This window comes from Corella eumyota, chromosome 4 (genome assembly GCF_963082875.1).
Source record: "Corella eumyota chromosome 4, kaCorEumy4.1, whole genome shotgun sequence".
NCBI classification, from domain to species: domain Eukaryota; kingdom Metazoa; phylum Chordata; class Ascidiacea; order Phlebobranchia; family Corellidae; genus Corella; species Corella eumyota.
The window spans coordinates 12,266,216-12,281,164 of NC_137493.1; the positions used below are offsets into that span (position 1 = coordinate 12,266,216).

The 14,949-nt window shown below is 31.8% G+C and overlaps 4 protein-coding genes across 4 annotated transcripts; all 4 read right to left on the bottom strand.

Annotated features, from left to right (window-relative positions):
- Positions 1-51: 51 nt before the first annotated feature.
- On the bottom strand, positions 52-1,075 carry LOC145749645 (small ribosomal subunit protein uS14-like). The gene is made up of 3 exons (XM_082565468.1): positions 991-1,075; positions 229-328; positions 52-148 (listed from the first exon to the last, which is right to left on the bottom strand). Exons 1-3 carry the CDS (start codon positions 1,050-1,052, stop codon positions 140-142), a joined length of 171 nt encoding a protein of 56 aa, XP_082421594.1. The 5' UTR covers positions 1,053-1,075; the 3' UTR covers positions 52-139.
- A 209-nt stretch (positions 1,076-1,284) lies between these two features.
- Positions 1,285-7,512, bottom strand: LOC145750248 (mannan-binding lectin serine protease 2-like). Its single transcript, XM_082566238.1, has 17 exons — positions 7,410-7,512; positions 7,050-7,296; positions 6,354-6,519; positions 6,072-6,233; positions 5,887-5,990; positions 5,438-5,530; positions 4,925-5,084; positions 4,601-4,783; positions 4,128-4,245; positions 3,676-3,785; positions 3,377-3,490; positions 3,046-3,121; positions 2,872-2,944; positions 2,442-2,561; positions 1,888-2,002; positions 1,659-1,809; positions 1,285-1,494 (listed from the first exon to the last, which is right to left on the bottom strand). Coding segments are annotated over exons 1-17 (2,190 nt in total). The 5' UTR covers positions 7,412-7,512; the 3' UTR covers positions 1,285-1,298.
- Positions 7,513-7,744: 232 nt separating this feature from the next.
- On the bottom strand, positions 7,745-14,065 carry LOC145750853 (lactadherin-like). The gene is made up of 9 exons (XM_082566925.1): positions 13,143-14,065; positions 12,999-13,040; positions 12,764-12,930; positions 12,199-12,369; positions 11,992-12,124; positions 8,784-8,861; positions 8,295-8,458; positions 7,957-8,136; positions 7,745-7,879 (listed from the first exon to the last, which is right to left on the bottom strand). Exons 1-9 carry the CDS (start codon positions 13,387-13,389, stop codon positions 7,745-7,747), a joined length of 1,317 nt encoding a protein of 438 aa, XP_082423051.1. The 5' UTR covers positions 13,390-14,065.
- LOC145750297 (lactadherin-like) lies at positions 9,784-11,179 on the bottom strand. The gene is made up of 5 exons (XM_082566294.1): positions 10,901-11,179; positions 10,771-10,812; positions 10,532-10,695; positions 10,088-10,267; positions 9,784-10,022 (listed from the first exon to the last, which is right to left on the bottom strand). Exons 1-5 carry the CDS (start codon positions 11,145-11,147, stop codon positions 9,888-9,890), a joined length of 768 nt encoding a protein of 255 aa, XP_082422420.1. The 5' UTR covers positions 11,148-11,179; the 3' UTR covers positions 9,784-9,887.
- Positions 14,066-14,949: the final 884 nt, after the last annotated feature.

The following is a 14,949-nucleotide window of genomic DNA, read 5'->3' on the forward strand; positions in this document are numbered from 1 at the left end:
TCGTATAATATTATACGAGTAAATAATTATAATTAAAAAACCACACAGAAATGTTATTATCTTATTTTATTTAATAAAGATACAACAAAATATATAGATGTGACTATTTCCATCTTGCCATGCACATTAGATCATTGTTTTAGTCCAACTAATAAAACATAAATTAAATTATAAGTTTTTAATAATTAAGGAAACTTTACACCATAACTTTAATATTTATCTTCCTACCTTTTGGAATCCAATATCCTTGGCAAATTCACGAAAACACTGACGTGAAATGTTCAAGCCATATTTTCTAATAAGCCCATGTTTATTGCCGGTGATGCGACTTAAAATTAAAAATATAAAAGTTTTTTTACATTTTAATCAAACAGACAAACAATTTTGACACCTTTAAGCCTTATAAAATTAAATTTTAGGAAATTACTTTTTTATTAAATAGTAATTATGTTTTATATATATGCTGTTATCCTTTATGTAGAAAGGTCGACTTTGCAACCTAAACATAGAGTAACATCAGTTACCCCAACCCAGTCTCAAGTTGTCTATGGTATTTATATATTATATAATATAATTCTTTTATTGTTACATTTATTTTAAGAATAACATCGTTTTGGAGAAACATCAGCCAGTCAACTGATCAATAATCGAATAATTAGTATGGGGTCAACCTAACAGTCTATTAGCGTCGACCTAACAGTCAATTTTATAATATTTAATATTCCAAACAATTTCTTACATTTTTTTAAATGCAACACTGGGTCCGAGTAACTGATGTTACTCTATGTTTAGGTCGCGCATTTGATCTTTCCACATCAAGGATAAAGATATATACAGTTTAAAACGAATTGCCCGAATTTAATTGCATACTTTCAGACTTTGTACGCAAATTTTAAACTACAAACGTTAAAAAAACAACAACAAAGTGCAACAGTACTCTGAAAATCATGTACAGTATTTAAATAAACATTTTGTTATCAAAAAACTTACCAGCATCGGGAGCCACGACCGTATTTTCTAGGGTGAGAATGCCAGATATTCTGATGACCCATGTTGTCGGATTGTTGCCGTAAAAAGAGAACGATGCAGTTGCATCGTGGGTAACGTTGTTACAAAATAATCGTTGTAGCGTAAATAATACTTTTATCCTCAAATTGATATATTTAACATTTTCAATACACTTCTGTTATTTAATTGCTGACTATCTAAACATAATTTTTTTGATTCTCAATAAAAACAGTTAATACTCTTTATTCCCTACAGAAATTGCACATTTTGTTTTGTATTTCTATTTTATTTCACCCGATAATTTCGTCAATATACTCAACAAATTTCCCAACATTTGTATATATTCCTATCCCTTGTAAAACATTGCAGTCGTTAAGAGTTGTTCCGAATGACACAACTCCATTTAGAAACCATCTGTTTGAGGACAAATCACGCCACGAAAGAGGTCCACCGGAATCTCCATTACATGAATCTCGAACTCGGTTTCTACAAATAAAATTAATACAAATAAAAGACATTAAGTAAGATGCTGCTTTTTTAAAACTTGCGTACAACAATATTATATATTGTCTATAGTTTAACACTAAAAAAATAAGATTTAAGTACCTTAACAACAGAAATTGTTGTAGTATTAATAAATGTCGACTTACAAAAATCCAGCGCACAGCATGTTGTCGCTAACCTTTGCTAATCGAAAAGCAGGTATTCCGTTCGTTTGTTGAGTATAATGTGGTATACAAACATCCATTGGAACCAACGGTACTCTCCCCGTTCTAGAAATATCTTGGACGTGTCTTGTTTCTAAAATAAAACATTGAAGAACAAACTTTTTACCCTAAGAAATACTGATTAATGCAAGACACCACAGTGAAAGTTTACCGTTATATCCCCAACCAATCACCACACCCCGCTCTTGGTACAAATCCGAACCACGCAAGCCCCGTTGTGGCAATTCTTTTTCCCGTACACTTCTTGGCAAACAGATCGGCCGAACCTGTTGATAGTAAATATCCTATTAAGTAAATTATAGACTATTACACACAATGCTCTTTTTTGTAGATATCGATTATATCCTCGATGTGGGAAGGTTGAATGTGCGACCTAAATATTGAGTAACATTAGTTACTCCGACTCAGTCTCGAGTTGCCTGTGACAGTTTGGGATATTATAGAATAAAAAATGCCCGATAATAACGCTGCTGAATAAGTTCCAGCTTAGCAGGAGTTGATACCCTTTATATCGCCTTACTTAAGGGCGCTACACCATAAGATAACTGGGGGTCAAACCCAGGACCTCATGTAGTGTAGAAAGAGGAAGGGTTCTAACCACTATACCACGCTGCCTTTGTAAAGCTACCAATTAATCTGCCCTTTTAATAAACTACCGCAAAACCTACTTTAAACCAATCTTATAACGTGAAACTGTTTATGTACAAATCTGTTAATGGTAGCCCTTGAACTGAGCTTGAGAATGGCAATGTCGCTGTCAAATTCACCAAGTGGATTCTGTTTTGAAAAGTTTTCGTGGATGTCCCATTCAATCACTCTAAAACTCTGAAAAAATGAATTTGCAACTTTAGTGTCATGCTACAAAAACATATTTTTTATTTTTAAGTTGTATTAACTTTTGTTTAAATAATAACATAGAGCTGCAACCGCTCAAGTTTAAGTTTGTCCTTTATTGTAGACATTGCATTAGTGACAGAGTTGCGTAAGTGACAAAAAAGGCTAGAGACCAACCGGGCAAAAAAGGCATTTATAGGACCAATTAAGCTTAGTGTGACACCTTTAAACATTTCAACGACGCACTAGAATATTGTAAAGCTCAGTTTTAAAACCTATAAGTTTAAGTTGATAGCCCCACCTGTCTGAATACGTTGGAAGAATTTTTTCTATTTGTAACACCCAGATCTACTCTTATATCTTCGATTTCATATCTGCATAATTGTTAATTATTACAATGTTTTTACTTATGTTATACCAAAAAAATGTGCAATAAGAAGCTCTTTACCGAGCCATTTTTTTAAATAACTTTTACCTTCCAAAACAATGGGCTGCTGAGATGACATACTGCTCGGAGACCAGTGACCCTCCGCAAAAAGTATCTTTTCTTACTATACATAAAACAAAGTTACATTTTTAATAAAAAAAAGTTATTAAACGCGAGTTCAACGACTTTAAACCGGCAATTTAACGTTTAATTTGAACCTAATAAGATAAGTAGGACCCAATAAACTAAACTCAAAACTGGAAAAATAGTGCCGTATAAAAAATCCAAAATAATGTAGTAGATATAATTGCTTTAAAAATAAACCGTACAAAAATAGGCTAAACATTAACATAAGGATCTAATTAATTTTTGTACTTACCAGGGGATAAGGAAATATAAGCCATCCAAGGCCATTCTCCGATTCTAGATTTTCTCCCGCCCAACACAAATCCAAGAATGTTTAAATTATTTGCCTGATTTTTTACCCCACACTCTAAAGAAAAATATCAAAATGATAAGAGTTGTAAAACGATTTTAAGATGGTATGAAATATTATATACAAAGTTTGTGTATATACCAACCAAATCAGTTTAAAAGTATCTTAGGTTTTGGCCAATTTATAAAATCTTAGGTTTTGGCCAATTTAATTTTTAAAAAACATAGAAAATGATTGTATACCTGGAGTACACACAGGCAGCAACGTGTTTCTTGTTACAGGTTCAGATGCTGGTTGCCATGTTTTGTCCGCAGCACAAATCCAATCAAAAACACCAGATGATTTACCATACCTAAATATTTAAATTAAACGAGGTTATAACAATTTCTAAGGTACATATGAAAATTTAAACCTATCGTTTAAGTATTGATCTTAATCACCCTTAAGTATTTTGCTATAAACGATACGAAATCATACCAAGACAAAAACCTAATTTTTAAGCTATTATAAGATAGTATAACAATTATATATCCACACAGCCAAAAATAACAGGAGACAAAATTAAGATATCAGATGTGACCATATGTTTAACCGCAAAAGTTCCACATTAAAGATAAATGTATATAAAGAACAATTAAAACCTTTTATAAATGATTTATGCATGTCCAAAGAACATGATATACACAATATTTACCAAATTTGACAATCCAACGAGAAAGTTGACTGATAGGTTACTTCCAGTTCAAATATATTTGATTTATATTGAATCTTGTGTCGGTTGATAATGTCCTTGGGGAACGGACAAGATATAACTAAAAAATAAGCATTTAAACAATCAAAGTAACAATTTATTTTATATTTGTTTATCCTCGATGTGGAAAAGTCGACTTCATTACTTAAACATAAAGTAACATCAATTACCATGACTAGAGGTGCCTTAAGCAGTTTAGAATATTTATAGAGATTATCATTTCCTAATAATTAAGCTGCTAATCAGTTGTTGGCTCAGCAGAAGTTTATACCGTTTACAGCGCCTTAAACTTAAAGGCCCCAGGCTTGTGAGCAGTGGGAATCGAACCAAGGACTACATACAATAAATCCAAGCTATCTGACCACTACACCACGCTGTTGGTTTTACTAAACTTGAATTAATTATGATTTAATTACTTTCACATGCGGGAATTTTTCCCCATGTGCCGTTCAAGAAACACGTGACTTCGGAATTTCCCGCTATCTCGTATCCTGGCAGACAACCGATTGTTATGATGTCACCGTGTTCATAGACATCCCTTATGGCGCTGGTGACTTCTCCGTTTTGTGGTGCAATTATTTCCTCTCGACACTGTACACCTGCATCGATAAATTTAAAAACCATTTTAAATAAAAAAAATCAAATACATGTAACAACTTCCATTCTGTTAGGAATTGTATGGTAAATTTTATATGTAATCCAGTCTACTAATAACAAAAAAAAATTTAACATATTTTTACCTCTTGATCTGTAATACATTTTGTAGCCCATGTGTTCAACGCTTAGATCAGAATGTAAAGTGACTGACAAAGTACTTGAATCAAACATGTGCCAACTTCCGTTAAACGGCGCCACTGAGCCACAGAAAGTATATTCAGTGTCAGCCCTTCCGCCGTCGACCTAAAAAATTAAAAAATAAAAATAGTAAAAAAAAAAATATTTGATTTTTTGTAAGCATGTAAGTTGTATTTTTAAGTTACTAACATTTTATCAAAAACTAGGTAGCCGAATAAACGTTTTATCCAAAATCAAAAACCTAAAAACAAATTTTGACTTAAATTTTTGTAAAATATTGTATTCAAAATTTTGGATTTCAAGAATATGTATTTCAATAAAATATCCTTTTATATAAATAAATGGTTTTTAGTGGTCTCTTTTTTAAGAAAGAGTTGTTAACAAATGTTGTCATAGCACAGAATTAGTATGTATCCAGAGCCCACTGGTTATTTAAAACAGTTCTGATATATATTTACCTTGAGCCAATCGTACACACAACCCAATTCAAAATGTTTCTCGATTTCAAACGAATCTTCGAATCTTATTTCAATCGTCCGTCCCACACCAACCTTTTAAAAAAAAAAAAACATAATCAACTATAGGTAATAAAAACAGAAAAACTAAAGTCTGTAAATTGGCGCATCACTTAAAAAGTGAAATGGGAATTACATTATTGGGTTGGATTCTCACCGCTTCAATATTGCAGCGACCTTGAGTAAAGCACTATTGATATTATTTACTAATAAGTCCGATAAGTACCCAATGTAATTATAAAAAAAAAAACAGTAATAACAAAGTTAGAAAAAAAATTTCCTTGAGTGTTTAAGCTGTTAATCTTCAACCGACAAAAAATTAGTATATCAAGCCAAATAACCATAAGAAATTAAACAGACACTGAAAGACTGTTAGTAATAATATATCTTACATCTATTTTACTTTCACAATCAGAAAGTTTAGAATACAAGTTCGGATATTCTGGAGACATCAGCATCCCTTCCCTTTCAACTATAGCTTCGTCAGCACAATCAGCTAAAAAATCAACCAAAAGTTAACCCTTAAACCTAATACTATTAATCATACTTTCCAAGTTAGGCTATAACGAATACTAACCGACGCATGTATGTCTATTAGAATGCAAGGTAAAGCCAGGTCTACATGAACAATAATAGGAACCCCGAGTGTTATGGCATTCGTGACTACAATATAGAATAAGATCCCAGTCATCAACTCCGCTGTATACCATATCTTTAATTGTTTTACACTCGTTTATATCTAAAAAATAAAAATTATTATTTGTTTCTCTATAAAAGCACAGTTATTCAGCCATTTTTATACACAATGTGGTAATTTGAATCTAAAATCAAAATTAAATCATAAAAAATGTTCAATTACCTTCTTCAGCATAATGTGCCACGAATCCCTCTAAATTTGGATCTTCGTTTGAGTAATCAGAAACAAACTGAACTATCATGACATTTTCGTCCGATTTATAAACCGCGTTCTGATAAGCATTGCCTACACCCGCATCAAAATTTCCACACCACCGTTTTTCATTTATCTAAAACATATCAAATTTACATATAAGGTAGTAAATGTTTTAATGTTTAAAGTTTTGGAGGTTTTGTGTATATTCTTTAACTCTTATCCTTTCTAAAGAATAAAGTTTAAATTGGTAATTAATATAAAAAAAGTTTTGTTGTTAAAAACAAAACTTATTTAAAATTTTAATTTTTGATTTTTACAAATTGTCATCAGCTTTAAGCTAGCTTAATAGCCTCTAGCGTTAAAACAAAATTACATGGCATAGAGGAATATTCTTTTTAAAAAACTGTAGATTGTAATAAAGATTAATAAAAAATAATTTTATAAAAAGCCTAAATAAATAGGTTATGTCATTTTAAACATATTTGATTTACTTTAATACGTAATTGACTTTTAACAGTGTTAAGAAGTAAGCCATTTGCAATTGCTGAATAACCAGTTAAAATGAACCATTTCAAATGTAAACAGAACTTTAGCCAAAGGCAAACAATCATACTAACCAAAAAGACTATGACAAATACTTTTAATTTACCATAGACAAATTACCTTGATGTAGTCGTAAGCGCAAAAACCTATGTCAGGCTCAAACGAGTCCTCTATATCAAACACCGTAAAATACAGGCGAACTCTATATCCAGCTCTAACTGTTATTCTCCATGTTGTATTAACATCATTCGGGTAAGTCTGTGGAAAGTCCGGACTGGAAAAAGTTCCAAACAAGCCAGAAAGTTCAGTATTTTGACCATATATCTCATAAGCAAATAAAGACAAAACGTAGATGATACCACTAAGCCTTAATGTAAATTGCATTTTAAGGCATTTGTACGCCTTAAGTTTTTTAACTTTATTGAATCGATACTCATGTTGATACTTACAACTTTTTAAAATATTATGTTATTTACTTACATTTTAGTCTTTTTTCTGTAGAATCAATTTAATTAGCCCACTTTTTAAGCTTTGGAATTCACAAACACCTCGACTTTAATTTCCTACTTACTTTTTCTCTTAGTTCCTTTAGGCTATATTTAGCGCAGCACAAACAATACTACTAGGAAATAATCGCTTGTTGAAACTGCCGTAAGGTCAAACACAAATTTATGGTTTTTCGATTGATGCTTTATTATAGATTATAATATTTCCAAAACATTTAAAATTTTTGTTTATTTTTATGAGGTAAATTATCCAATTGTAATTAAATATAAATTATTTACAATGTAATTAGCAAATAACTTAATAGCAAATTAACAGTTAAGAAATTCCATTCTTAGCAAGCCGTCAATTGAACGAACTATAATCAAACGAACAAATCTTGATTTGATTGGATTTGGAAACATGTTGATCATGTAGCTGTTGTTGTCCCAATTACCTTGAAATATCTGAAAATTAAAAAGAAAACAAAATTTACCTGTTTTACACCTTGCTTAGTTGATCAACTTTAAAACTTTTTGCTTACCAACTCTTCACCGTTTTGATTTTTAATGATGTTCAAATTGTTTTCCACATTTCCGTGAGCAATTTTAAATTCTTCAATCCACTGTGGTCTATAATAGGTGCTAGGTCTTCCCTGTGTTACAATACCTGTTATATATGTTGGCTGCCGAAAGTCTACTTGAATCCACTCACCGGCTGCTGTCTATAAAAAATTGTTGCAACATAAAGTAAGAAGTGTAAAAGCGAAATGTTCGTAATACAAATAGTGCGGAATTAGTGCGGCTTAGACTTCAAACTTTCTGGTCGGTATACCTTATGCCTTGATCAGCATACTACTCTATTTAATATACGACCACCTACCCCAGGATTAGTAGCCCATGCTCCCTCGTGCACACCAGATTTCGGCTCATTGTCCAATCTTCCCCAATGTGGATCGTGATGAGGGTGATCTTGATATACTTCAGAAGCTGTGATCTGATCGTTTAATATTCTACCGTCTTTTAATCCAACGCCACAATACTCGACTACATGTTAAAAATAAAATTGTTGTAAAATTTTTTGCATTTTTGGCGTTTGTTGACCTTCGTTAAGGTAAGGTCGATTTTATAGCCTTGGCATAAAATAAAATCTCAGCCTTGAGTTGAATTTGGAAGTTTGGGATATTATTGAATATATTTGCCCAAAAATTAACCTGTTTAACAAAAGTTTATACAGCATAGCGCCTTTTTTAGGGCGCTACAGCATGAAACCGTTGGGGATCGAACTAAGAGCATCATGTGATGAAGCCATGTGTTCTAAGTAAACACTACACTGCCGGTTAATTTAAGATAAACGTATCTGAAAAATTACTTTTGTCAATGTGATGAAACGCTTTTGGAAGAGTTAGGCAAACTTCCTGGCTCGAACATAAACCAAACATTGAAATAACTAGAAATATTATGATTATAATATCCATTTTAGCTTTGTACGTTTATACCCCACCAAACTATATATACAAGTAAAACATAAAATTTTTTAATTATTTATGTTTAGAAAAGAACTGAACTAAAAAAAATGTCTTCCACTTTTTGTTATACTGCTGTCACTATAAACCTTTTGCTAAAAAAAACAAAAAGTTCAAAAACCTCGGAAGGCTTACAACCATAGCGAAGTTAATATATGTACAACATAAGCTTATGCTTGATAAAAACATGTATACCAAATTAACATTATTTGACGACTTTTAAAAACATGTTTTGACCAACATATGAATTTATAGTTAATAGCAACGTCATACGTTATCAACGGAAATTATGTTTGATGTGGTTTTAACATATCAAGTGATTTAATGACAAGTGTTTTAAAATATTCAAAACAACATGCGTTGATTTAGTTTGCCTAATTTAACCAATATTTTGCTATGGCAGACAATTTTTTTTGTATATATCTTTATCCTAGATGTGGGAAAGTCAAATGCGCGACTTAGAGTAACATCAGTTACTCCGACCCAGTCACGAGTAGCCTGTGGCAGTTTGGGATATTATATAGATTATAATTGCCCGACATTTATGCTGCTGATTAAGTGGTGGCTTAGCAGCAGTTTATACCGTTTATAGCGACTTTTATTCAAGGGCGCTACAGCATGAGAGCAATGGGAATTGAACCTACGACCGCATGTGTGGTGTAGTAAGTGTTCTAACCTCTAAACCACACTGCCGGTAATTGTAAGCTCACTTTTAATAATTTAGTAAAAATATATCTAACTTCTAAAGCTCTTTAATAAGGCTTTGTTGTATTTTTGAAGAAACTCAACCAAAGTTTATATTAAAATAACAAACACAGTTAGCCTACATAAGATCTAATACAAATAAATGGTTTTTCGATTAATGCTTTATTACAAATTATAATATTTCCAAAACATTAAACATTTCTTTGAATGTAGACTTGTTAAAATGTTGTTAATTTAACAGCAAATTAACAGTTAAGATATTCCATTCTTAGCAAGCCGCCAAGAGAACGGACTATAATCAAACGAACAAATCTTGATTTAATTGGGTTAGGAAACATGTTGATCATGTAGCTGTTGTTGTCCCAATTACCTTGAAAAACCTATTTACAAAAATACCATTGTTTTAGAACTTGCTTAGTTGGTAAATATATAACTTTTTACTTACCAATTCCTCTCCGTTTTGATTTTTAATGATGTTTAAATAGTTTTCTTCATTTCCGTGAGCAATTTTAAATTCATGAACCCATTGTGCTCTATAATAAGTACTAGGTCTACCCTGTGTCACAATACCAGTTAGATACGTAGGCTGTCGAAAGTCAACTTGAATCCACTCACCAGCACCATCCTATATTAACACATTGTCCTATGTTAACAGGCTAACACAACCTTTAAATGATGGTCCTTAGTGGACAATATATGTGTTCAATTTATAACCATTAAAAATAAAAAGCACTGCCATTTGTGGTGCGCAAGTAAATTATTGCGGAAAATATTAGTTAAGAGTTGCGACTGTATTACGACAAATAAAATCCCGACCGTATCGACTAGTAAGGTACTAACATAGCATGAGTGAGTTTAAGATTTGAACCTAAGACTCTTAATAACTTACCACAGAGGTTGTAGCCCAGGCCCCAATGTGTACTCCTGGTACCGGTACATTGTCCAATCTTGCCCATTGTGGTCTGTGGCCAGGATCATTTCTCCAATACTGAGAAGCATTAAACTGCTCATTTAATATGCTGCCATCTTTTAACCCAGCAGCACAATACTTAACTGAAAATAGAAAGTAAAATTTAATGAAAGCAAACAAGCATGAGAAATTGGTTTTACTATTAAAATTGAATTTACCTTTATCAAAGCCGTCCATTGAGTGATTTTCAATCACCAATTCTAAAATAAAATATTAAATAAATATAACGGTTAACAATTAAATGAATATTTTAAATTTAAAAAATATGTCAAATTAAATTAAACAAACCTCTCAATAAATTTAGCTGATTTGTTAATATCTGCAGAGCATCATGATTGTCCGAACATTGACACTCTCCGCAGGCACCCTGTTCACCTTTAACCCCCTTTGGGCCCATTTTACCCGGTCGCCCCACCTGATTATTACCACCTTGTACTGACGATGTTTTGGGAAGGGTTAAGCATACTTCTTGGCACGAACATAAACCCAACATTGTAATAATAAGAAACAGTAAAAAACTTCTTTGCAGATTCATTTTATTTATTTATTCTAAAACTGGTGTGCTTTATTTTCTGCAATTTAATATCATACATCAATATAAAGAAAGCCTTGAACGTTTTTATTGTTGCATGGCTAGACTTAGTAAAACCAAATTTCAATATTACCAATCTTACTTTTTATAATTATTAATTAAAAAAAAGTTAATTAAAATTTAATGTTAAATTTCGTTTTTAATAAAGTGGATTCTATAACTGTAAGTTTTAGAAATAGGATAAGCGACTATATAACATTAGCTATAACCTCGTCTGAAACTTGATTAAAAAACGTAATTTATAAGCAATACAATCAAGTTTTTAAGTTGGTCAATAAAAACAGCCGTAAGGCAGACAAACAAACTTTTTGATAAAAAACAAATGAAACGTAGTTTCACGAATCAGCATTATTTTAAAATTATCTGTTTACGATGTCATCAAAGCTAAAAACAAGGTAATAGTTTTAACAATAAGATCATTCTTTACTTATTATTTCATGGTAGATCAAGACTGCGTTCTTGGAAAAAAAAGCTATACCGAAAAAAGCAGAAACAATTTTTTTAACTTCACTTAGCCTAAATGTATTATGTTATTTGTTTAGTTACAAGGTCACAGCCTGAAGTATCAACACGTTTAATGCGCTAGATTTAATGTTAAAGTCGTAGTATTGTTTTTATATATAATAAAAAAACTTATAATTAGATTTATACATATAATTTTATACATATAAAGAGCTAAAGTTTATATTAGCTTTGTGTAATTAGCAATAACATTGGTTGTATATTTACAAAGCAAATTTTATTTCAAAATAAAGCTTATGTCAATTTTCTCAAAGCCCCATTTAACAGTTAAGAAATTCCATTCTCAACACCGCATTATTTTTTGATTGGACTATAATCAAACGAACAAATCTCGACTTGATTGGATTTGGAAACATGTTGATCATGTAGCTGTTGTTGTCCCAATTACCTTCAAAAATCTATAACCAAAAACTTAATAATATTAATTTTTTTTCAAAGTTATACAACAACATGTAAATATATTTTTACTTACCAGATCTTCTCCATTTAAACCTTTAATTAAGTTTAAATTGTTTTCCAAGTTTCCATGAGCAATTTTAAATTTTTCAACCCATCGGAGTTTCATGGGCCTGCCTTGAGTTACAACTCCTGTCACATATGTTCGATTTCTAAAGTCGACCTGAATCCAATCCCCGTTTGGAGTCTGTAAACATATAACTCTGATTGTAAATTACAGTAACCCATTAAACATTCCGTAAATGTGGTATACCATTCATAGCAGCGAGCCAAGAGGTTTCGGGTTCGAGCCGCACCAATGCCACACTATTCGCCCTTTAGCCAGCCGTTTACGAATAGCTAAAACACGTCACAACAGCACACACAATAAAAATAAAAAAAGTCTATAACCATATTATGATGCAAAAAAAAAAACATTTACCAAAAGCGAAATCGTCACTTTTTTATAATTTTTATAAAAAAATCGGTATAATAATTGCATTATTTTTTGTTTACGACGAGTTAAAGAATAAAAAGTGCATCTGCGATGCGACTCAAAACTTTTTAAATGACCGGTTTACTTCACTATACTAAAAACTTACCCCAGACCTTGATCCTAATCCCCATGCACCAATACGTCCTGCTGCTGGCACATTATCCAATCTTGCCCATTTTGGCATGCGACCCTCATCATTCTCAAATGTCGAAGAAGCAGTGATTTGATTGTTTAATATTCTTCCATCTTTTAATCCGACCCCACAATTATTGACTGTAAAGTAAATATAAAATAATTTGACCGTTGTAATGTTGGTATTTTATTTGTTGGCGTCAGTTTACCTTTATCAAATCGATTGCTGGATAAGTTTTCCAACACCAGTCCTAATAAAACAAAAATTAGATTTAAACGAAAGAAATTAACAATAGTTTGTTGCCAATTAACAATTTTATAAAAAAAACAAAAAAGTTTTGTAATATATTAACCTCTTAATACATTAATCTGAGTTGTTAACTCCTGCAAAGCATCCTGATTCTCCGCACAAAGACATTCTCCGCAGGCACCCTGTTCACCTTTTACCCCTTTTGGCCCCATTTTACCCGGTCTCCCCATCTGCTGATCAGTACCTTGTACCGGCGATGATCTAGGAAGAGTTAAGCAAACCTCCTGGCCAAAACACGAGCCCAGCATTGATATAAACAAAAATAATGCGATGCTTTTTTGCAAAATCATTTTAATTGTTTATCTTTTACGTATAAGAACTAAAAGTCCTGTAATAATACGAATTAAATCAACATAAGTATATACCCACAATTTTAAATCAACGTAAGTATATTTATATTTAAAAAAAGAAGCTGTTGCAGGCCTATGTAGTAAGAGTCGAAGTTTATACAAAATAAATCGTTTAATTTAGATTTGAAAATTCTAATAAACATATCCTGTAATAAACATATCCCGAGGCCTATATACAAGCATTTTAGATTTTATGTAGATTGCTATAAAGATTAAGTGTTGAATTGACGTAACGGTATTCCCACTTTTTGCAAAATGAATAATTTTCTTTGTCGAATTATTTTCAGAAAAACGCACTTAAATGACAACGTGCAGGGCCCAAGGCGCATAAATGTAGTAACAGAGTTCATTTCAGAAAAATACAAAAACCTTGAATTTTCCTTAACTTTAGGTTGATATAACCCTTAGTAAAGATAGGTGTTGTCCAATTAATCTGAACCATTATTTTTAATGATAATTTGACGTAATAGCTTTCAAACAACTATTTAAGTAAAATAAAATAAAATAGCTTAAATTTAACACCAATAAACTCTGCTTGTATTATGTTAAACAACTGCGATATTAAATATTGTCTAAATTATACTGTCATGACGTTTATAACAGAAATATTTATTAAAGCAACTAATATGCAACAGCAAGTTAGCAATTTAGAAATTCCATTCTAAGCAAACCGTCAATAGATTGTACTATAATCAAACGAACAAATCTCGATTTAATTGGGTTAGGAAACATGTTGATCATGTAGCTATCGGCGTCCCAATTTCCATTAAAAATCTAAAACCGAATATACAAAAAAAAGATTTGAGATGGTTTTAAATTAATTTAAACTGCAAACAACCTAAATCAGAAAAACTCAGCCCCGACAAACTAACCCAATAACATTTTTTGTTCCTTAATTTAAATAAAGTATTCACGAAATGTATTGAAATGTTGAGTTGTTCAGATTTATAAAGGTTTTACTAACCAATTCTCCTCCGCTCGAAGTCCTAATGATGTTTAAATTGTTTTCAGAATTACCGTGAGCAATTTTAAATGTTTGAATCCACTGCCGTCCCTTAGGTCTACCTTGAGTAACAACTCCAGTTAGGTATGTCGGTTGCTTAAAGTCGACTTGAATCCACTCACCCGTTCCATCCTGTGATTATATATTACTTAAAACAACTAGTAGCCTATAAATGGATACACGTAATGGAAACATGTATAACATCGCCTGAGACTTGAATTCAAGGCCTCACTATACCATACCCCAGAATTTGTAGCCCAGGCCCCAATGTGTACTCCTGGAACTGGTACATTGTCCAACCTTCCCCATTGTGGTCTGTGGCTAGGATCATTCTCCCAAAACTCAGAAGCGGTAATCTGATCATTTAATATGCTTCCATTTTTTAATCCAGCGGCACAATACTCGACTACAATAAGTTTAGAAAGGTAAAGACAAGAAAAGATTGAGTTTTTTTGACAATCTTTAAATACCTTTGTCAAAGCGGTCGGCTGAGTGAT

Coding starts and splice junctions, on each gene's coding strand:
- LOC145749645 (XM_082565468.1), bottom strand. CDS start 1,052: ATGGGTCATCAGAATATCTGGCATTCTCACCCTAGAAAATACGGTCGT. Junction 329..990: donor GGTCGTGGCTCCCGATGCTG/GTAAGTTTTTTG, acceptor TTTAATTTTAAG/TCGCATCACCGGCAATAAAC.
- LOC145750248 (XM_082566238.1), bottom strand. Junction 3,786..4,127: donor TCGTTGGATTGTCAAATTTG/GTAAATATTGTG, acceptor TTAAATATTTAG/GTATGGTAAATCATCTGGTG. Junction 2,945..3,045: donor GCAGCCCATTGTTTTGGAAG/GTAAAAGTTATT, acceptor ACAATTATGCAG/ATATGAAATCGAAGATATAA.
- LOC145750297 (XM_082566294.1), bottom strand. CDS start 11,147: ATGAATCTGCAAAGAAGTTTTTTACTGTTTCTTATTATTACAATGTTG. Junction 10,813..10,900: donor TCAGCTAAATTTATTGAGAG/GTTTGTTTAATT, acceptor ATTTTATTTTAG/AATTGGTGATTGAAAATCAC. Junction 10,268..10,531: donor CCTGGGCTACAACCTCTGTG/GTAAGTTATTAA, acceptor GTGTTAATATAG/GATGGTGCTGGTGAGTGGAT.
- LOC145750853 (XM_082566925.1), bottom strand. CDS start 13,389: ATGATTTTGCAAAAAAGCATCGCATTATTTTTGTTTATATCAATGCTG. Junction 12,931..12,998: donor CAGCAATCGATTTGATAAAG/GTAAACTGACGC, acceptor TTTACTTTACAG/TCAATAATTGTGGGGTCGGA. Junction 8,459..8,783: donor GTTTCATCACATTGACAAAA/GTAATTTTTCAG, acceptor TTTAACATGTAG/TCGAGTATTGTGGCGTTGGA.